This window comes from Salvelinus alpinus, chromosome 3 (assembly GCF_045679555.1).
Source record: "Salvelinus alpinus chromosome 3, SLU_Salpinus.1, whole genome shotgun sequence".
Taxonomy (NCBI): domain Eukaryota; kingdom Metazoa; phylum Chordata; class Actinopteri; order Salmoniformes; family Salmonidae; genus Salvelinus; species Salvelinus alpinus.
Window position 1 is genome coordinate 90,236,428 of NC_092088.1, and position 23,279 is coordinate 90,259,706.

The 23,279-nt window shown below is 44.1% G+C and overlaps 2 protein-coding genes and 1 long non-coding RNA gene across 3 annotated transcripts in view; 1 reads left to right on the top strand and 2 right to left on the bottom strand.

Moving 5' to 3' along the window:
• Positions 1-3,774, bottom strand: part of LOC139571508 (5-hydroxytryptamine receptor 1D) — a 22,525-nt gene extending 18,751 nt beyond the window's left edge. Inside the window, exon 1 of the mRNA XM_071394445.1 lies at positions 3,317-3,774. Within this exon, the coding sequence (XP_071250546.1) occupies positions 3,317-3,482 (166 nt within the window). The 5' untranslated portion in view covers positions 3,483-3,774. The remainder of the gene's footprint in view (positions 1-3,316) is intronic.
• A 94-nt stretch (positions 3,775-3,868) lies between these two features.
• Positions 3,869-23,279, bottom strand: part of tarbp1 (TAR (HIV-1) RNA binding protein 1) — a 36,605-nt gene continuing 17,194 nt past the window's right edge. Inside the window, exons 19-29 of the mRNA XM_071394444.1 lie at positions 19,051-19,171; positions 18,570-18,680; positions 18,327-18,476; positions 17,683-17,769; positions 16,997-17,217; positions 16,051-16,132; positions 15,673-15,844; positions 15,182-15,367; positions 9,557-9,681; positions 9,025-9,161; positions 3,869-5,315 (exon numbers count right to left, since the gene is read on the bottom strand). Of these exons, the coding sequence (XP_071250545.1) occupies positions 5,147-5,315; positions 9,025-9,161; positions 9,557-9,681; positions 15,182-15,367; positions 15,673-15,844; positions 16,051-16,132; positions 16,997-17,217; positions 17,683-17,769; positions 18,327-18,476; positions 18,570-18,680; positions 19,051-19,171 (1,561 nt within the window). The 3' untranslated portion in view covers positions 3,869-5,146. The remainder of the gene's footprint in view (positions 5,316-9,024; positions 9,162-9,556; positions 9,682-15,181; positions 15,368-15,672; positions 15,845-16,050; positions 16,133-16,996; positions 17,218-17,682; positions 17,770-18,326; positions 18,477-18,569; positions 18,681-19,050; positions 19,172-23,279) is intronic.
• LOC139571509 (uncharacterized) lies at positions 11,100-14,262 on the top strand. Its single transcript, XR_011674311.1, has 2 exons — positions 11,100-11,522; positions 11,651-14,262. It is a non-coding gene; the product is annotated as an uncharacterized lncRNA (long non-coding RNA).

The window sequence follows — 23,279 nt, forward strand, 5'->3', positions numbered from 1 at the left end:
GTGCTTCAGAACTGAAAAGATGTGCCTACTGACTGTTGACCAATGACCAGTCTGCAGCATCGTGTGCTTCAGAACTGAAAAGATGTGCCTACTGACTGTTGACCAATGACCAGTCTGCAGCATCATGTGCTTCAGAACTGAAAAGATGTGCCTACTGACTGTTGACCAATGACCAGTCTGCAGCATCGTGTGCTTCAGAACTGAAAAGATGTGCCTACTGACTGTTGACCAATGACCAGTCTGCAGCATCGTGTGCTTCAGAACTGAAAAGATGTGCCTACTGACTGTTGACCAATGACCAGTCTGCAGCATCGGCCGCCCCGCGCATATCCAGATAAGTGACCAAAAATCACTTGTTTCATCCTCTCCGGTTTTGCCTGGTAAAAACAGAGTAGCCTACGTTGATAGTATCTATATACAGCTCAGCAATCTGTTACAGAGCATCTTTGCCAGAACAACAGGCAACATGGCAATTTCATTGATCCTTTTCACATTTCAGATAGGCCTAGTTTGGGTGAGTTAATTAAGCTATATATATAGTACCTCAGTTCTGCGCATTGGCTATATGTCATAAGATAGCTGTAACATCGCACTGCCTTCAGTACTTATCAGATGAAGATAAGGTCCCGTGTGGCTCAGTTGGTAGAGCATGGCGCTTGCAACGCCAGGGTTGTGGGTTCATTCCCCACGGGGGGACCAGGATGAATATGTATGAACTTTCCAATTTGTAAGTCGCTCTGGATAAGAGCGTCTGCTAAATGACTTAAATGTAATGTAAATGTAAGATGTAACATATTCTGTGGAATTTATATGTATAGCGAATGCTGAACCTCCGCTGCATACAGTGAGTAGGGCTTGTAACCGAACACACCACAGTAAATTTGCATTTTGGAACACCAGAATTATATTCATTTCCATTGAAACGCTGCGTTTGCTTTACAGTATTGCGTTGCAGAGGCAGTTGCGGTGCGTTCGGTGTGGTGCATACGTTGGATTTATCGAACGTATGCGTCAAACTGTATGCGTTAACGGCTTGACAGAAATGGTAGCAGAAGGTGATTGTTGAACTTTTGTTGCATACATATCCATATTATGCCGCATACTATTTAGCGCCAACTACACTGTCGGTGTGTTCGAAGCGTTATGATGCTGTTTGCTCTGAACTCTAGAGAAGTGACATGATATCCCTAGTTGATATTGACAGACATTAATGACTTTCAGCTCAAATGCAGGTGTAAAACGCAGTTTATTTCTGTATCTTGTGTTTTGAAAATGCATAACCGTTTATAGCTGTATGAATTCTTATTTCTATGGCAATGACAGGCTACATCTGCTCAGAGATTGTGTTCGCGTGTGCATGTGCGTGCGCGGGAGTTCGCGAGCGTTGAACCACTCATTTTTGGCGCACTCCGGTCAAAACGTTTAGGAAACAATGATCTAGCGAACAGATTGCTGCTTTGCTGTACAACTATAGGATCGGGTGCCGGCAAACGTCACATTGTAGAGAGAGAGGATTGCCATAAATAAATATGTAGCTCCAAAATAATATTAACTGTTTACTTTACAAGCGCACCAGCAATCAAGCAGCACAATTACTAGCATAGGCCTACTTGTCTTTTGGTATGTTGAAATTGCTTGAAATTGATAATTTACTTATGAAGCTTGCATTTGGAATTTGTTGTTCAAATTCATTATTACATCATCAAAATGTGTTGTAGACAAAATAATGAAAAGGACTGTCTGGTAGCCTCAATAAATAGACACATATTTGTAGTTGAACAAGTCATTGCATGTATCGTTTTTTTTATTTTACTTGACTTGAAAAAAAACCTGTGACTTGACTTGCTCTTACAATGCACGACTTGGACTTGACTCCAAACTCGACCAGTTCTATTCGTGACTGGACTTGTGATTTGGACCTTATGTCTTGAGACTTGCTTGTGACTCGAATAATAGTGACTCGGTCCCACCTCGGGAAATTAATGATACAGGTAACTGCCAAAATAAAGGAAACACCAACATACAGCGTCTTCATAGGGCGCTTGGCCACCACGAGCCAGAACAGCTTGGCATAGATTCTACAATTGTTTGGAACTTTATTGGAGTGATGAAACACCACTCTTCCATTAGAAATTCTATCATTTGGTGTTTTGTTGATGATGGTGGAAACCGCTGTCTCATGTGCAACTCCAGAATCTCCCATACAGTAAGTGTTCAATTGGGTTGGGATCTGGTGACTGCCTGGGTGACTGACTGACACACCCACAACTGAGATCTCTTCTAGCCATGGTAGCCAAAATAATGGGCAACTGGGAATTTTTTATACATGACCCTAAGCATGATGGGATGATAATTGCTTAATGATCAATATACACTTTGTATCCCTCATTTACTCAAGTGTTTCCTTTATTTTGGCAGTTATCTGTATGTACCCATTGATTCTTGAAGAACTTATGCCTCATGAGCTTAGTTCAACTGTCCTACCTCATCAGAACCCAAAATATAAACTTGTTCTCCACCAATGTTTGTAAACAAAGTAAATGTAAAAACACTATATAGCCTCAGAACATGGTTAAAACTATCATTTGATCTCCTGGATGGTCAGTCCTGGCATCCATAGCTACGTCCATGAATTTGAGAGTGGTTATATTTCTTCAGCCCCAACCCTCAGCTTTGTAGAGGAACGGGGGCAGGGAAAACGCGTGGTTGTTGTTGTTTCAACTGCTGATTGCCGCTTTAATTTAAACAGCAAGTTTCAGAGTAGGCCCACTGTTGAGGTCTCAAAGCATGTTTCTAAGAAAAGCCATTGCTACAAAATCCATTGAAAGAATAAGGCAACATCAAAAACAATATTTCGATGCTTGTGGTGCTTTAATCACAAACATGGCCAGTGTCATTCTAAAAGAAAGCACATCACACAGAGACATCTGCCACCAATGTATAGCAGCACCCAGCGGGGATTTGTACAGCAGGCATCACACCAGCGTTTCCCCTTGATTATTTTACACAGGCATAAAAGGCTCTCCAAATCAGTGTTCAGGGCATATTTAATCAGTGCTCAGTCTTTTTAATCAGGGTTTAGGACCTCTTAAACCCAACATTTTAATTAAAACCATTATAGAAGCCCAATGTATTGAAGGCAGAGGGGAACATAATTTGCGTCTAAAGCTACAATGAAGATAAAGCATATAACTGGAAGTCAGTGAAAACTAAAAAGCGATTGACTTTTTCGAAATTATTAAGTATATTTTCATGAGCTGTATGAAAATAAAACGTTTTCCTTGCAGTTGCGCATCTGCGTTATGATGACACACACCTGTGACTGCGCCGAGACACATCAACACCATCAGGACCTCCAGAACCAGCTTAGTTCGGGGGGACAAGTTGAGCCGAGCCTCCGCCGTCGCATTCCGGGCTGAAATCCGCATCTCATCCGGGAAAGGGGCACTTGTATCCAGCCAAGCGCCACCTAGCTGCTCCATAGCCTACTCTCCTTTTTTGATGCAATTTAGCCTAGTTGAAACTTTTTGTTGATACTGATTGGAAATAGTTTTGGACGCCAAATATCCATAGGCTATTAATTCTACACAGGGTAAACGACATACATTTTAGTCATCTTGTAAATACGTTTCCTTCTCATTATCCATTGTTCCTATCCTCTACCGGTCTGTCACCGCCGCACCGCTCAGTGGTTCGTTCACCTGCGCAACGTTATTCTTGGTCAAAGTTGGGCGTGGTGCACGGCACCTTTCGGTAACCTACTGTGAGCTAATGATCTTTCTGCGCTATGAACGGCTCCGTGAGAAATAACATGCTTTGTAAAGGAAAACATAAATCAACCAAATGTGTGTGATAAGAAAAACAGAGGTCTTACGAAATAGTTTTATTTGTTTAAAAAGATGCATTACTTTCTCCAACAATTTCTCCACTCTAAAAGCATTGTACCGTGTTTAATAACACACAGAAAAAAACAGAGACTCGGGGAAAATCAAGTGTCTGCTGCTTTCCTGGGAAAGCACTTGGAAACATGACCCTGTCCAAACGACAAACAGCTAACGCATTGGCATATTCTAATGTAATATCTAGCCACGGCTAAAACGGAAATAACCTCCAATGGATCCGAGATGGGGTTCTAGGTCTAATAACAAGTAATCACTTGTAAGACTAACATCCATTCTTTACATCTATGGCCCATTGGAGGGTTAAGGCTGCATTTTAAATGGGTAAAAAAAAAGGATAAAATGAATTTTGAAAAATTCTACAAAACACAGAAACTGTGACAGCATATGGAAGAGGTAAGTAATGGTTTCTCCTCTGATGACTGACACCTGCCTGAGGTGGGACTTTGACAATAACAAGAAACTCTCTGGTTTGAACAACATATCAATAGTAATGAGGTCGATTTCTCTCCTAGTCTCCTAGACTCCTTGTCTCCTTTCCTTCATGACCAGATCTCAGAGGCCTGAAGTAGGGTGAGGTTGACACTGGGTTTCTGTTGGGTCAGTGGCATGTTTTCCCCTCAAATGGTTAAGTTTAGGACTTGGGGAGGGCATTCAAGCTGATCTTAGATCTGTGCCTAGGGGCAACTTCACACCGCAGTTATCACAAAGAGGTTCCAGGTTCAGAGGTCACCCCAGAAGCAGGGCCAGTAGGGGGGAGGTATTGGCCGGGTGTACCCCCACACCAGCAGGGTTAGGGCGTTACAGAGAGGGGTCAGTCACCACAGCAGATTCACTAGGTCTGGGGTGAAGTTGCCTGTAGGTACAGATCTAGGATCAGCTTCCCCTGCCCCAATTCTAACCTTAACCATTAGTGGGGAAAGGCCCCGTGTAGCTCAGTAGGTAGAGCGTGGTGCTTGCAACGCCAGGGTTGTGGGTTTGATTCCCACGGAGGACCAGTATGATATTGTGATATTGTATGTACTCACTACTGTAAATCACTCTGGATAAGAGCATCTGCTTAATGACTAAAATGTAAAGGGGCAACTTCACCCTACTCCGCAGCGGGGGCAGGTACTGGCGGCTTTACCCCCACACTGGGGTTGTGTTCATTAGTGCACGCAATGGAAAACCGTTCAAAAAACATTTTGCAACAGAGTGAAAATGTTTGTTTCTTATCGGACAAGTCCAGGTCGTCCCTCCCTGTTTCAGTCTGACTTCCCTCCAGTAGAGGACAGGTACTGGCAGGTGTACTCCCAAACCAGCAGGGCGGCGCTCACGTGTACGTTGAGGGAACGGATGACACCTTGCTGAGGGATCTCCACACACACGTCCAACAGCTGGAGCAGGTTAGCTGGGATACCTTCACGCTCATTACTAAAGTAGGGGGGAAGGCGGGAGAGAGGAGGAGGGAGGAAGGAGGGAGGAGGAGAAAGAAAGTATGAATAAAAAGGAGAATAACTAGACAGGTGAAATATGGAACAGAGTGCTAGGAGACGAGATAGGATGTTGGTCCACAGAAATAAAAGGACTGGAACACTGGACATTCCCATTCAAGTCAATGTCATTCTATTTCTATAGCGTAAGGTCGAAGTTCATTTAGATCCGTGTTAGATCCAGATATATATAGATCCACGCAACAGACATTTAAAGGTAATTTCCAATTGAGCCGACATATGCAGTGGTTACCTACAATGTGGTCTCTGCAAATGCAGGAGCAATGCCTTTAATAGGTGCATAGCCGAAAAGGGGCGATGGGGTTGAATTCTGGCCTTAGTCACTGATCTACAGAACATTCACCCTGGCCTGCTGTAAACAATATGACAGAGACAGGTACAGATATGGTTGTAATGGGTTACATTAGACAAACACCCTGCTGTGAACAATATGACAGAGACAGGTACAGATTGTATGGTTGTAATGGGTTACATTAGACAAACACCCTGCTGTGCTGGAACAGAGCAGACAACAGGTGGAGTGTTCACTGGCTAATGGCTGCGTGTGTGTGCTGGTGTGTGTGTGCTGGTGTGTGTGTGTGCTGGTGTGTGTGTGCTAGTGTGTGTGTGCTGGTGTGTGTGTGCTGGTGTGTGTGTGCTGGTGTGTGTGTGTCCTGGTGTGTGTGTGCTGGTGTGTGTGTGTGTGCTGGTGTGTGTGTGTGTGCTGGTGTGTGTGTGTGTGCTGGTGTGTGTGTGTGTGCTGGTGTGTGTGTGTGTGCTGGTGTGTGTGTGTGCTGGTGTGTGTGTGCTAGTGTGTGTGTGCTGGTGTGTGTGTGCTGGTGTGTGTGTGCTGGTGTGTGTGTGTGTGTGTGCTGGTGTGTGCTGGTGTGTGTGTGCTGTGTGTGTGTGTGTGCTGGTGTGTGTGTGCTGGTGTGTGTGTGCTGGTGTGTGTGTGCTGGTGTGCTGGTGTGTGTGTGCTGGTGTGTGTGTCCTGGTGTGTGTGTGCTGGTGTGTGTGTCCTGGTGTGTGTGTCCTGGTGTGTGTGTGCTGGTGTGTGTGTGCTGGTGTGTGTGTGCTGGTGTGTGTGTGCTGGTGTGTGTGTGCTGGTGTGTGTGTGTGTGTGCTGGTGTGTGTGTGTGTGTGCTGGTGTGTGTGTGCTGGTGTGTGTGTGTGCTGGTGTGTGTGTGTGCTGGTGTGTGTGTCCTGGTGTGTGTGTGCTGGTGTGTGTGTGCTGGTGTGTGTGTGCTGGTGTGTGTGTGCTGGTGTGTGCGTGTTGACTGAGTGCAAGATACACTTTGCCTTGTTGTGTTTATTACAAATAGCAGCTCTCCTCGGCCCTCTCAGCTTAAACAAACCATGTATGTTTGACCGAGCTCAACCACCCCACCCAGGAATGATCAGCCTCCAATAACAGACTAATAACAGAGAGGCCGATTGGAGATGGTACACACAGTAGAGAAAAAACGTGTATTACTGAACGATGTGTGTCTATTGATCAAACATCATTCTGTAGCGTGTGCGCACACACACACACACACACACACACACACACACACACACACACACACACACACACACACACGAAGTCAGAAGTTTACATAAACTAGTTTTAAGGACTTCAACATAAGTGTTTCAACCACTCCACATATGTCTTGTTAACAAACTATAGTTTTGGCAAGTCGGTTAGGACACCTACTTTGTGCATGACACACGTCATTTTTCCAACAATTATTCACAGACAGATTATTTCACTTATAATTCAATGTATCACAATTCCAGTGGGTCAGAAGTTTACATACAGTAAGTTGACTGTGCCTTTAAACAGCTTGGAAAATTCCAGAAAATGATGTCATGGTTTTAGAAGCTGTTGATAGGCTAATTGACATGATTTGAGTCAATTGGAGGTGTACCTGTGTATGTATTTCAAGGCCTACCTTCAAACTCAGTGCCTCTTTGCTTGACATCATGGGAAAATCAAAAGAAATCAGCCAAGACCTCAGAAAAAATAACGTAGAACTCCACAAGTCCAGTTCATCCGTGGGAGCAATTTCCAAATGCCTGAAGGTACCACGTTCATCTGTACAAACAATAGTACGCAAGTATAAACACCATGGGACAACGCAGCCATCATACCGCTCAGGAAGGAGACGCGTTCTGTTTCCTAGAGATGAACGTACTTTGCGAAAAGTGCAAATCAATCCCAGAACAACAGCAAAGGACCTTGAAGATGCTGGAGGAAACAGGTACAAAAGTATCTAGAGCCATAGTAAAACGAGTCCTATATCGACATAACCTGAAAGGCCGCTCAGCAAGGAAGAAGCCACTGCTCCAAAACCACCATAAAAAAGCCAGACTATAGTTTGCAACTGCACATGGGGACAAAGATTGTACTTTTTGGAGAAATGTCCTCTGGTCTGATGAAACAAAAATAGAACTGTTTGGCCATAATGACCATCGTTATGTTTGGAGGAAAAAGGGGGAGGCTTGCAAGCTGAAGAACACCATCCTAACCGTGAAGCACGGGGGTGGCAGCATCATGTTGTTGTGATGCTTTGCTGCAGGAGGGACTGGTGTACTTCACAAAATCGTTGTCAGCATGAGGAAGGGAAATTATGTGGATATATTGAAGCAACATCTCAAGACATCAGTCAGGAAGTTAAAGCTTGGTCGCAAATGGGTTTTCCAAATGGACAATGACCCCAAGCATACTTCCAAAGTTGTAGCAAAATGGCTTAAGGACAACAAAGTCAAGGTATTGGAGTGGACATCACAAAGCCCTGACCTTAATCCTATAGAACATTTGTGGTCAGAACTGAAAAAGCATGTGCGAGCAAGGAGGCCTACAAACCTGACTCAGTTACACCAGCTCTGTCAGGAGGAATGGGCCAAAATTCACCCAACTTGTTGTGGAAGGCTACCCGAAACATTTTACCCAAGTTAAACAATTTAAAGGCAATGCTAACAAATACTAATTGAGTGTATGTAAACTTCTGACCCACTGGGATTGTGATGAATGAAATAAAAGCTGAAATAAATCATTCTCTCTAGTATTATTCTGACATTTCACATTCTTAAAATAAAGTGGTGATCCTAACTGACCTAAGACAGGGAATTTTTACAAGGATTAAATGTCAGGAATTGTGAAAAACTGAGTTTAAATATATTTGGCTAAGGTGTATGTAAAATTCCGACTTCAATTGTATATGTGTACGTCAGTGAGGCACGGCTGTAGTTTGTGTTCCCTGTTCTTCCCTCCACAGAGGACCCATTAGAGACCAGCATGCCTGGGCACGTCTCCTCACTGCAGCAGGAAGCAGAGCTGTGTGTCTGCCTGATAGGGGCCCAGGGGAACACTCACTCCATTATTGAGATTCCATTAAAGAGCCTTGTCAGCTTCCTCCCTGACCCGTGAGACAGTCCCGGCCATGGCTGTGTATGTACATGTGTGTTTATACAGTCAATTCAATGAATTGATGTGCAATAAGTATGTCATGTATTGATTGTTCATTTGTGTGGTTTGTCTGTTAGTGAATAACTGCATTTCATGTCATGGCTTGTGTTGAAGCAGAAAATACTTCCAATATGACACAAAGTTATATACAACTGGAGATGACAATGTGCTCTGCTGTCATACAGGAGAGTGGTTTTACCCCAGCAGTAACAGAGTCTTCTCAGGGAACCTATAGTCCTTTAGACTCTGACTATTGGCTGTCTGCTCCACTCCCACAATGCAGTAGCCCTCCCTCTTCTTCAGCTGCAGGAAGTCAGCCAGTTCTACGGGCTTCACCTGGTAGAGACACAAAGATATGATGTTAACATAACACTTTTTTAGCTGCCTAAAAAGTAAGTTGAACACAGTAGAGTTAAAGAACTTGGTGTGCATCTCAATATTCTAGAGTGTTCTGCTGTCCTCCTTCCACTACATCTGCACCCTCCACTACAGCACTGGAGACTTCAGGTCAAGGGTGTCCAAATCATTCCACTGAGGGCCAAGTGTCAGCTGGTTTTTGTTTTTTCCTTTCAATTAAAACCTAGACAACCAGGGGAGGGGACTTCCTTACTAATTAGTGACCTTAATTCATCAATCAAGTACAAGGGAGGAGTGAAAACCTGCAGACACTCAGCCCTCTGTGGAATGAGCTTGACAGGTGTGGTTTAGGCTACTAAAGTGTTGCTACCTACCTCCAGTAGGGGGAGCCATAGCTCAGAGGAGACACTCAGGGCCTGGAAGTGTTTATCACTGACGTGGCGAAGACTGTCCAACACCAGACCACTGGCCCCGAAGATCTCACACGTCCTACACAGACCTTCACACACACACACACACACACACACACACACACACACACACAGAGAGAGAGACAAAGTGAGAGAGAGTGAGAGAGGCAAAGAGAGAGCAAGAGAGAGAGAGGGAGAGAGAGCGCAAAAGTGTTTATCACTGACCTGGCAAAGACTGTCCAACACATACTACACTGAACAAAATAATAAATGCAACATGTAAAGTGTTGGTCCCATGTTTCATGAGCTGAAATAAGATGCCAGACATTTTCCATACGCACAAATAGCTTATTTGTCTTAAATTTTGCGCACAAATTTGTTTACATCCCTGTTAGTGAGCATTTCTCTTTTGTCAAGATAATCCATCCACCTGACAGGTGTGGCAAATCAAGAAGCTGGTTAAACAGCATGATCATTACACAAGTGCACCTTGTGCTGGGGACAATAAAAGGCCACTCTAAAATGTGCAGTTTTGTCACACAATGCCACAGATGTCTCAAGTCTTTTATAGAGCGTGCAATTGGCATGCTGACTACAGGAATGTCCACCAGAGCGGTTACCAGAGAATTGAATGTGCATTTCTCTACCATAAGCCGCCTCCAACATCGTTTTTGAGAATTTGGCAGTACGTTCAACTGGCCTCACAACCCCAGACCTCGTGTAACCAAGCCAACCCAGGACCTTCAATATCCGGCTTCTTCACCTGCGAGATCGTCTGAGAACAGCCACCCGGACAGCTGATGAAACTGTGGGTTTACACAACCAAATCATTTCTGCACAAACTGTCAGAAACCGCCTCAGGGAAGCTCATCTGTGTGCTCATCGTCCTCATCATGGTCTTGACCTGACTGCAGTTTGGCATCGTAACCGTCTAAAAACATTTTTTTTTAAGGTATATGTGACCAACAGATGCATATCTGTATTCCCAGTCATGTGAAATACATAGATTAGGGCCTAATGAATTTATTTACATTAACTCATTTCCTTATACTGTATGAACTGTAACTCAGTAAAATCTTCGCATGTTGAGTTTATATTTTAGTTCAGTGTATAATGGGCGATATTGTATATCTACAGACCACTGGCCCCAATGAGCTCCCACATCCTACACACACACACACAATTACACAATCACTATTTACATGTTTCAGTTATTTGTATGCTACAGGTCTAAGGTGAAATTTCCTTCAGACAGAGCATGCACATTTTTAACATTTTATTTAAAGGCCCGGTGCAGTCTAAATTCTGTTTTTCCTGTGTTTTGTATCAGCTGATAAAACTAGTTGCAGCCTTTGGAACTCACATTTAAATCTCTGTTTGGAATCTAAAACTGATAGTCACCCTGTATAAAATATCATATTGTTTAAAATCCACCTTAAAAATATCCACCTTTACCCAAAGACCATGTGACTGCATTAAAGCCAATCACAGTCCACAGTTCACACCCATCTTAAAACTGAAAGTAACTCTTACAGCGGGAAAGGCTACTTCACAGCAGTTCTTCTTTCTTTCTTTTGTTTATTTGGACATTCATTCATTGATTCGTTGTCTGTCAGGTGTGAAACTGGCTAGACATTTCCAGTAGAAAGTGGATTACAAATTTGTTTTGAGGCTATACCGTATTTGTTTACAATTACAATGTTTACAAATGTTGCCATATAACTAGCTTATATTTTGGGTTGATGGGGTAAGACAGTTGAACTAAGCTCATTTGGCATTTCTGGGCTCCCCTGAGTGGCTCAGCGGTCGTCACTGCAAGAGGCGTCACTACAGTCCCTGGTTCGAATCCAGGCTGTATCACATCCGGCCGTGATTGGGAGTCCCATAGGGCGGCGCACAATAGGCCCAGCATCGTCTGGGTTTGGCCGAGGTAGGCCAACATTGTAAATAAGAATTTGTTCTTAACGGACTTGCCTAGTTAAATAAAGGTTTTTAAAAAATGTATAAGTTATATTCTTCTAGAATCAATGGCTAAACCTGAACATTACTGCTTTATAGGTCCAAACATTGATGTAGCCACTGCAGATTGCCCCTTTGGAGTGAAAATGGCCACATCAAAAGATCAACATGATGATGACTGTGAACCTAGCAGTCCTGAACATTCAAATCCTCTCCTACCCCAGTTGTCACGACTTGAAGAGCTCTCAAACATCATTGAATGGAAAGAACCTGGTGAACAGGAAATTGAGAATATAGCTGCAATTATTAAAACTATTGGTAATGAGCTGGACCATTACTTATATCAGCACTTAATGATAGATAGGCTTGAAGTCCCACAAATAAATATCAAGGACAAACTTCGTCTTGGTAAAAGGGATGGTATCAGTACTGAGACTTTAGCTCCAATTCTTCAAACTATTGATAATGAGCTGGACCATAACTTATATCAGCACTTAATGATAGATAGGCTTGAAGTCATACAGACAAATATCAAGGACAAACTTAAGGATGGTAGTAGCTTTATCACTGGAAAAATGACACAGTTCTACAACAAGGCACTGGATTCAGTAGGAACAATCATCACTAAACTGGCCAAAGAGATTGGAGTCAAGTATTCAGAGTCAAATATCTGTCTCCAAAAAGAGTTTGGCCTTAAAACCGATAGTCCAAAGGCATGTTTGAATTGCAACCATATAAAGAGCTCAATGTCCTGGATTCAGGTTGAACCCTCCGTGTCTACAGAGGATGAGACCACCGTCTACACACTTGACTCTTCTGCAGCAGGGCATTACGAGTGCATCTTATCAGGGCTGCGGTGGGTATGTGAGAGCAAAGTCAGCCTGCGATACCAGTTCAGCTCCTGGGAGCCTCACAGGGCCACTCTGAACAACATGCAGCTGGAAGAAGGAGGTCCATTACTGGACATCACAATGATTTCTGGCAAACTAGAAGAAATTAATCTGCCACACTTTGTCTGTATAGATCCAGACTACCCACAATCCTCCTTGAGAGAAGACATGAAGGTTCTACATGTGAAAGACAACAGAGTGCTTGTGGAAGAAGTGGATGAGGTGACGCGGTTCCACGCCAAACTGCTTTATCCCTCCTTCTCTGGCAAGGGTTTGGTACTGAGACGTGGGTTGCATTGGAGAGTGCACTGTGACCTTCTGATCTTCAGGTCCACCAGAGCACTCCTCACCTTACACACATATGTGATCCGATGTGATCCTTCTCTAGCACGGGAGGTGGAGGCACAGGAGAAGTGATATGGATTCTTAAGACTTCCAAAGCCAAAGCCGGAGAAGTCCCATCGGAAGGGGAGTCGCTTCACCCTCAAGACCTCGTGTCAATCCTCGATTACGCCAGAAAAGATCAAGCTGAGAAGCACCAGGCCAAACTACTTTGAAGTGTACATAAAGAACGCTGCGATGGACTTTGAAATGGAGTTGATAAGTGAGAAGGGAGAATCTTTATGGAAAGCTGAAATACGAACAGATGAATACAGAGATGATTCATCCACAAGAGACATTGAGTTTGTTGATCAATTCAGACCACAGCTCATTCAAAGAGTCAATAATGTGTCTGCCATAGCAGATGTTCTCTTGACAAAGGGCATGATTGGTGAAGAGATCAATGCAAATATCAGCGCTGCACCGACCCGGCAGGACAAGATGAGTGATATACGAGGCACTGAATTCAGGTGGACCACACGTCAAAGCTGCATTCTTTACTGCACTCAAAGAAAAGGAACCCTTTCTAGTCAAAGACTTGGATAAATAATACCTTATCGCTCAATCTCTCATTCTTATAGCAAGGTGGAGGAAAGAGTGATAAGAACTATGAAAGAAGAGACTTTTCAGGGTTAGAATCCCTGAACAAAAAGACCTAAAATGGTTCTCACATTTCTATATATTTTTTAATTGAACCTTTATTTAACTATGCAAGTCAGTTAAGAACAAATTCTTATTTACAATGACGGCCTACTGTTCTGTTATAATCTCCACCCGGCACAGCCAGAAGAAGACCGGCCACCCCTCATAGCCTGGTTCCTCTCTAGGTTTCTTCCTAGGTTTTGGCCTTTCTAGGGAGATTTTCCTAGCCACCGTGCTTCTACACCTGCATTGCTTGCTGTTTGGGGTTTTAGGCTGGGTTTCTATACAGCACTTTGAGCACTTTGAACAGTGGGTTAACTCAAATCAAAATCAAATCAAATGTATTTATATAGCCCTTCTTACATCAGCTGATATCTCAAAGTGCTGTACAGAAATCGTTCTCTAACATGCAAAGTCTTACATCAGGTGTTTCTGAGTGAGTGACCGTGTAAGACAAAAGGAATGTCAACAAATGACCAAATCAACAACCAGCAGCTTTTTAACATTTCTGTGGGATACAAATGGTTATATAGACATTACCTGGATATATTGCATTCAAAGGAAAAAACAGAAACATTTGGTTTAAAAAAAGAAAGAAAAGTCATTACACAACAAGACATCTGGGGAGGTTGTATCCTAGGCTAAACAGCCTGGACCAGACATCTGGGGAGGTTGTATCCTAGGCTAAACAGCCTGGACAAGAGGCAGGGGACAGTCAGGGCTAGACAGAACAAACACTTATCCTCCCATGTTTTCTTGCTCCTTCTGTGGATAAATGAATAAACATTTACAGTCCAAGTATCAGCCTCCTCTTTTATATCATCGTGGCTGTGCCCCGAATGGCACCCTGTTCCCTATATAGTGTACTACCTTTGACCAGGGAAAACAGGGCTCTGGTCAAAAGTAGTGCGCTACATAGGGAATAGGGTGCTATTTGGACATAGCTGGGCGGCAGGTAGCCTAGTGGTTAGTGTTGGACTAGTAACCGAAAGGGTGCAAGATCAAATCCCTGAGCTGACAAGGTAAAAATCTGTCCCTGAACAAGGCAGTTAACCCACCGTTCCTAGGCTGTCATTGAAAATAAGAATTTGTTCTTAACTGACTTGTCTAGTTAAATAAAGGTTAAATAAATAAAAAATGTCACTATTGGTTCATAAAGTCTTCTCCTGTATAAACTAATTTACATCAACGTAAGGCTTACATAAACTGAGATAACAGGCAGCGCAGCAATACAGCAGCCCAGTGGAGAACATAAAATGAGTCTGTTATGATGCAGTCCTAGTGGTCCTTAAACAAACTCTGATTAGGACTGATTGGTTTATGTAGCTCTGCCTGCTGCTCTCTGTTTGCATGGCAACGCATAGCAACACCAAGTATATTGGGTAGCTAATGGAAAATAATAGAATACAATGCAATACAATATAGCTGGATAGAAATGGCTGTGGGTTCATATGTGACCGACTGGATTCAAACCAGGGTCTCCTGCACACTACATAACTGTGTTAGCTCCTTGAGCTCAAGCCTGGGGAGCTAACGCAAGTCTTCAGGTCTCAAGCAAGGTTACTCATCATGTGAACATGGTTCATCATTCCACCTCCGTTACACATAGAACCCAGAGAGATCAGCAGATGATGGTTAAAACATTCATCCTGTACCAAGTTGTTCAGCATTGACTTACCTGTATAAATAGAGGTTAAATAGAAAATAAATAACTAACCTCCCAGGTTGGTGGGCTTGTCTATGAGCGAGGCAACCACCAGGAGGGCACTGTGCAGCTTGCCCAGGCGTGCTGCTCTCTGCTGGGGCACCAGACCCAGCTCTGGCTCCTGTTCCTGGATCCCCAACCTCCAGGGGGTCATCTTCTTCTGGACCTCGGCCCAGCGCTCCTCACCATCCTGATCCCCTAACAAACAACAACACACTGAGGCATCTACACCAGGGCTTTTAAACTCAAGTCCTGGAGGGCCAGAACACTTCTGGTTCTCATTCCTTCATTAGAAAATCAGGGACTTGGCCAATCAATTTCATGAATTGATCATTTAACTACCAGGTAGAAAGGAGAACCAGCAGTACTTCAGCCCAATAGTTGAATAGCTGTGATCTCCACTTTAACCAGAGTAGCTGTCTGTTGGGTACAGTCTCTGCTGCCATCTAGTGGTGATACCTTTTTCAGGTCAATACAACATTTATCCCCTCAGGGGAATGTACCTTTATCCTGCTGGATCCAGTCTCCAGGCTGAATCTGGCTCAGGTCAGGGACAGGGTTTCTCAACGGAAGAGATGCACTCTGGGAGAAGTCCACCAACTTCTCAAACTTCCAGGGCGGAATCCACTCGTCCTCAAACACCTCCGATAGGCTGGGGAATGTGTAGAATATGGTCTGGCATGGGAGAGACGGGAGGAAAAAGGACAGTTTACACACGTCGTCTCTCCTCAATCACCACTCAGTTTATTCGTTTTTAGAGACCCTAAGCAATTAGGTCAAATTACAATGAATCAAGAGATTTTAAAAGATTCACATACAAAAACATTTGATTCTTCAAATTCACACAATCAATCAACAACACAATGGTTGCAGTGTCTTACTTCCACACTATAGTCTCTAACAGGATGAAAGACACCAAAGAAGAAGTGGTCCTGAATCCTGGTCCAGTTCTTATTGGCATTTCTGTACAGAGATATACAGTAGTTATATGAGTCCAATAATGTATTTATTTAACTAGGCAAGTCAGTTAAGAACAAATTCTTATTTACAATGACTGCCTACCCCGGCCTAGTGGTTAGAGCGTTGGACTAGTAACCGAAAGGTAGCTAGATCGAATCCCCGAGCTGACAAGGTAAAAATGTGTCGTTCTGCTCCTGAACAAGGCAGTTAACCCACTGTTCCTAGGCCGTCATTGAAAATAAGAATTTGTTCTTAACTGACTTGCCTAATTAAATAAAGGTCAAATAATAAAAACTTAGAAGACACCTTTATCCAAAGCCATTTAGCAGTCACTTTAATCCAAAGCCATTTAGCAGTCACTTTAATCCAAAGCCATTTACAGTCACTTTAATCCAAAGCCATTTAGCAGTCACTTTAATCCAAAGCCATTTAGCAGTCACTTTAATCCAAAGCCATTTACAGTCACTTTAATCCAAAGCCATTTAGCAGTCACTTTAATCCAAAGCCATTTACAGTCACTTTAATCCAAAGCCATTTAGCAGTCACTCTAATCCAAAGCCATTTAGCAGTCACTCTAATCCAAAGCCATTTAGCAGTCACTCTAATCCAAAGCCATTTAGCAGTCACTTTAATCCAAAGCCATTTAGCAGTCACTTTAATCCAAAGCCATTTAGCAGTCACTTTAATCCAAAGCCATTTAGCAGTCACTCTAATCCAAAGCCATTTAGCAGTCACTTTAATCCAAAGCCATTTACAGTCATGCGCGTATATACATGTTATGAATAGTGTACAGAATTAATTTTAGAATGTGATTCCTGCGGCAACCTTGGCAACATAATAATCCTAGTTCATATGTAACTCACTCACCCAGTACTCTGCATAGCCTCAGCCTGGTGCAGACAGGCCTTAACGACGGTGGCCAGCCCCCCGAGCCCATCCGCTCCCCCGGCCCCCTCCTCGGCCTCGGCCCTCGCCCCCTCCAGACCCCACACCCTCTTCAGGGCCAGCAGGGCGTACAGACGGACACTGAAGTTATGGCTGAAACACCACTGGAGAATAACATCCAGGGCCTTACGCCACTGTACTGCCTGGTGGTGGGTGGGGGGGGGGGGGGGGGGGTAGAGAGAGAGACAGAGAGAGAGAGATGCAGAGAGAGACAGAGATAGAGAGAGACGGAGAGAGAGAGAGAACAGAGAGAAGGGAGAGAAGTGTGAACACTGAAGTTATGGCTGAAACACACTGAAACACCACTGGAGAATAACATCCAGGGCCTTACGCCACTGTACTGCCTGGTGGGGGGGGGGGGGGGGGGTACAGAGCGACAGAGAGATAGAGATATAGAGAGAAATGGAGAGAGAGAAAAGGGAGAGAGGTGTGAACACTGAAGTTATGGCTGAAACACACTGAAACACAACTGGAGGATCGTGTCCATGGCCTTAAGCCACTGCCTGGTTGGGAGGGACACAGAGGAGGAGGAGAGGGGCTCAGGAGAGGAGGAAGAGTCCCCTGTGCTTTGAAGGTTTTACTTCATGATGGTGACATGTGGATCTTACCTTCTCCTTGAGTTGAGGCATGATGATGTTGAGGTGGACTAACACAGACAGGAAGGTACAGACACTGGTCTTGGTCTTCTCTTGATCCTGTTCAGACACAAATCACATCAATTAGACACATTGGCTATAGATCAATATTGACTATTACAAGTTCTTTAAGCCAGTGAAAATAGACGCCAGTTTTCATTCAGTGACAATACAATAGATGCCAGTTTTTGTGGTATTGTGTGGCACAGTGGGTAAGCGCATGGCACTAGCAACACCAAGGTTGAGGGTTCAATTCCCGCAGTGGTCACATACACATCCGAAAAGGGTAAGCACTCATCACCCAGATCACCCATCTGCCACTCACCACCCTGAAGTAGGCCCAGAGTCAGATTGTGTTCAGGGTACTGGACTAGGATTAGAACCATCTGCCACTCACCACCCTGAAGTAGGCCCAGAGTCAGATTGTATTCAGGGTACTGGACTAGGATTAGAACCATCTGCCACTCACCACGCTGAAGCAGGTCCAGAGTCGGTCTATGTGTTCAGGATACTGGACTAGGATTAGAACCATCTCCCACTCACCACACTGAAGCAGGTCCAGAGTCGGTCTATGTGTTCAGGATACTGGACTAGGATTAGAACCATCTCCCACTCACCACACTGAAGCAGGTCCAGAGTCGGTCTATGTGTTCAGGATACTGGACTAGGATTAGAACCATCTCCCACTCTATCAGGTACTTGACTGAGGCCTGGTTACTGACGAAACCTGCCTCAAACACACGACCCAGAACGGTACCTACAAACTCCTGGATGAACACAAACACAGGGTTAATAGAGGGTTCATTCAGGTGTGTGTGTGTGTGTGTGTGTGTGTGTGTGTGTGTGTGTGTGTGTCTCACCCCTCTCAGTTTGGGCAGCAGCATCAGTAGTGTCTGCCACACCCTGTTCTTGACACGATGCTGCAGGGAGTTGCTATAGTAACGCTGTTTTGACTTTGATATGGCCTCATCCTGAAAGAGAAAAAGACTTAGGCCTGTCTTTAAAACTACACATGAACTAATAACTACTGTGTTGGAGCTCAGGGAGATGGACAGTGGTCTTTAATATATTACTGCAGTATGAACTGGATTCATGTGTGTGATGCTATGAACACACACACTGAATGAGTATACATCATGGACTATAAACAAGCCAAATCTCCAGCTGTGTCAGTCTTTCCTTGATTCCTACCGTCCTCTATAGTCACCTCCTCCTCAAAATGAATTGGAGGATAAGATCTGAGAGGAGGAACCTAGGATGTTCTCCTCTAATGCGTTTTGAGAAGGAGGTAAGGAGAGAGGACGCGAGGAAAGACTAATTGAGGAAGCGCCCTGGTCTTACCTTTTTCAGCAAGCGGAGAACCAGTTCTTCCATCAGTCTCTCATGCAGCTGATTAGAGGGCTGGAGGCGGCTGAGGAACGCCACGACACACACACGTGGGAACTGGTCATCCCGGTTATCACTGCCAGAGAGAAACAGAAAGCTTACAGATAAATGGATCTCTGCAGAGAAATAGGGACTACATTCACTGTTGACTATAGTACAAAGAAGGTCCACTATTGTCAGTGATGTGGTCGACTCCATGTTTTTATAGCCTGAATACACTACAGTGAGGGGTCAGGTAATATGTTCCAGTTCCACTACAGTGAGGTGTCAGGTTATAGGTTCCAGTCCCACTACAGTGAGAGGTCAGGTAATATGTTCCAGTCCCACTACAGTGAGGAGTGAAGTAATATGTTCCAGTCCCACTACAGTGAGGGGTCAGGTAATATGTTCCAGTCCCACTACAGTGAGAGGTCAGGTAATATGTTCCAGTCCCACTACAGTGAGGGGTCAGGTAATATGTTCCAGTCCCACTACAGTGAGAGGTCAGGTAATATGTTCCAGTCCCACTACAGTGAGAGGTCAGGTAATATGTTCCAGTCCCACTACAGTGAGAGGTCAGGTAATATGTTCCAGTCCCACTACAGTCAGGGGTCAGGTAATATGTTCCAGTCCCACTACAGTGAGGGGTCAGGTAATATGTTCCAGTCCCACTACAGTGAGGAGTGAAGTAATATGTTCCAGTCCCACTACAGTGAGGGGTCAGGTAATATGTTCCAGTCCCACTACAGTGAGAGGTCAGGTAATATGTTCCAGTCCCACTACAGTGAGAGGTCAGGTAATATGTTCCAGTCTCACTACAGTGAGGGCTCAGGTTATAGGTTCCAGTCCCACTACAGTGAGAGGTGAGGTTATAGGTTCCAGTCCCACTACAGTGAGGGGTCAGGTTATAGGTTCCAGTCCCACTACAGTGAGAGGTCAGGTAATATGTTCCAGTCCCACTACAGCGAGGGCTCAGGTAATATGTTCCAGTCCCACTACAGTGAAGGCTCAGGTAATATGTTCCAGTTCCACTACAGTGAGAGGTCAGGTTATAGGTTCCAGTCCCACTACAGTGAGAGGTCAGGTAAATGTTCCAGTCCCACTACAGTGAGGGGTCAGGTTATAGGTTCCAGTCCCACTACAGTGAGGGGTCAGGTAATATGTTCCAGTCCCACTACAGTGAGGGGTCAGGTAATATGTTCCAGTCCCACTAGTGAGGGCTCAGGTAATATGTTCCAGTCCCACTACAGTGAGGTGTCAGGTAATATGTTCCAGTCCCACTACAGTGAGGTGTCAGGTAATATGTTCCAGTCCCACTACAGTGAGGAGTGAAGTAATATGTTCCAGTCCCACTACAGTGAGGGGTCAGGTAATATGTTCCAGTCCCACTACAGTGAGGGGTCAGGTAATATGTTCCAGTCCCACTACAGTGAGAGGTCAGGTAATATGTTCCAGTCCCACTAGAGTGAGAGGTCAGGTAATATGTTCCAGTCCCACTACAGTGAGGTGTCCGGTTATAGGTTCCAGTCCCACTACAGTGAGAGGTCAGGTAATATGTTCCAGTCCCACTACAGTGAGAGGTCAGGTAATATGTTCCAGTCCCACTAGAGTGAGAGGTCAGGTAATATGTTCCAGTCCCACTACAGTGAGGGCTCAGGTTATAGGTTCCAGTCCCACTACAGTGAGGGCTCAGGTTATAGGTTCCAGTCCCACTACAGTGAGAGGTCAGGTTATAGGTTCCAGTCCCACTACAGTGAGGGGTCAGGTAATATGTTCCAGTCCCACTACAGTGAGAGGTCAGGTAATATGTTCCAGTCCCACTACAGTGAGAGGTCAGGTAATATGTTCCAATTCCACTACAGTGAGAGGTCAGGTTATAGGTTCCAGTCCCACTACAGTGAGAGGTCAGGTAATATGTTCCAGTCCCACTACAGTGAGGTGTCAGGTTATAGGTTCCAGTCCCACTACAGTGAGAGGTCAGGTAATATGTTCCGGTCCCACTACAGTGAGGGCTCAGGTTATAGGTTCCGGTCCCACTACAGTGAGAGGTCAGGTTATAGGTTCCAGTCCCACTACAGTGAGGGGTCAGGTTATATGTTGCAGTCCCACTACAGTGAGGGGTCAGGTAATATGTTGCAGTCCCACTACAGTGAGGGGTCAGGTAATATGTTCCAGTCCCACTACAGTGAGAGGTCAGGTTATAGGTTCCAGTCCCACTTCAGTGAGAGGTCAGGTAATATGTTCCAGTCCCACTACAGTGAGAGGTCAGGTTATAGGTTCCAGTCCCACTACAGTGAGAGGTCAGGTAATATATTCCAGTCCCACTACAGTGAGGGGTCAGGTGATATGTTCCAGTCCCACTACAGTGAGGGGTCAGGTGATATGTTCCAGTCCCACTACAGTGAGGGGTCAGGTTATATGTTCCAATCCCACTACAGTGAGGGGTTAGTTTATAGGTTCCAGTCCCACTACAGTAATAAATAATACTAATATATACCATTTAACAGACACCTTTATCCAAAGCAACGTACAGTCATGGGTGCATACATTTTATGTATGGGTGGTCCCAGGAATCAAACCCACTATCCTGGCATCGCAAGCCCCATGCTCTACCAACTGAGCTCCAGAGGACCACGACATTATAGTACAGTAGACTACAGTATAGTACAGTAGAGTAGACTACAGTATAGTACAGTAGACTACAGTATTCTACAGTAGAGTAGACTACAGTATAGTACAGTAGACTACAGTATTCTACAGTACAGTAGACTACAGTATAGTACAGTAGACTACAGTATTCTACAGTACAGTAGACTACAGTATAGTACAGTAGACTACAGTATTCTACAGTACAGTAGACTACAGTGCACTGTGTACAGTAGAGTACAGTAGACTATATATAGTACAGTATAGTACAGGACAGTAGACTACAGTACAGTAGACTGTGTATGGTAGAGTACAGTAGACTACAGAACAGTACAGTAGACGACAGAACAGTAGACAACAGAACAGTAGAGTAGACTACAGAACAGTAGAGTAGACTACAGAACAGTAGAGTAGAGAACAGTAGACTACAGAACAGTAGAGTAGACTACAGAACAGTAGAGTAGACTACAGTATAGTATAGTACAATAGACTACAGTACAGTAGACTACAGTACAGTACAGTAGACTCAAGTACAGTACAATAGACTATAGTACAGTACACTACAGTAGACTACAGTAGACTACAGTACAGTAGACTACAGTACAGTACAGTAGACTACAGTACAGTAGACTACAGTACAGTACAGTAGACTACAGTACAGTACATTACAGTAGACTACAGTAGACTACAGTATAGTATAGTACAGTAGACTACAGTACAGTAGACTACAGTACAGTAGACTATAGTATAGTACAGTAGACTATAGTACAGTACAGTACATTACAGTACAGTATAGTACAGTAGACTACAGTACAGTACACTACAGTACAGTAGACTACAGTACAGTAGACTACAGTACAGTAGACTACAGTACAGTACAGCAGACTAGAGTATAGTAGACTACAGTATAGTACAGTAGACTACAGTACAGTACAGTAGACTACAGTACAGTACAGCAGACTACAGTATAGTACAGTAGACTACAGTACAGCAGACTACAGTACAGCAGACTACAGTATAGTAGACTACAGTATAGTACAGTAGACTACAGTACAGTACAGTAGACTACAGTATAGTACAGTAGACTACAGTACAGTAGACTACAGTACATCAGACTACAGTACAGTAGACTACAGTACAGTAGACTACAGTACAGTACAGCAGACTACAGTATAGTAGACTACAGTATAGTACAGTAGACTACAGTACAGTACAGTAGACTACAGTACAGTACAGCAGACTACAGTATAGTACAGTAGACTACAGTACAGTAGACTACAGTACAGCAGACTACAGTATAGTAGACTACAGTATAGTACAGTAGACTACAGTACAGTACAGTAGACTACAGTATAGTACAGTAGACTACAGTATAGTATAGTACAGTAGACTACAGTACAATACAGTAGACTACAGTACAGTATAGTACACTACAGTATAGTACAGTAGACTACAGTATAGTATAGTACAGTAGACTACAGTACAGTAGACTACAGTACAGCAGACTACAGTACAGTACAGTAGACTACAGTACAGTATAGTATAGTAGACTACAGTAC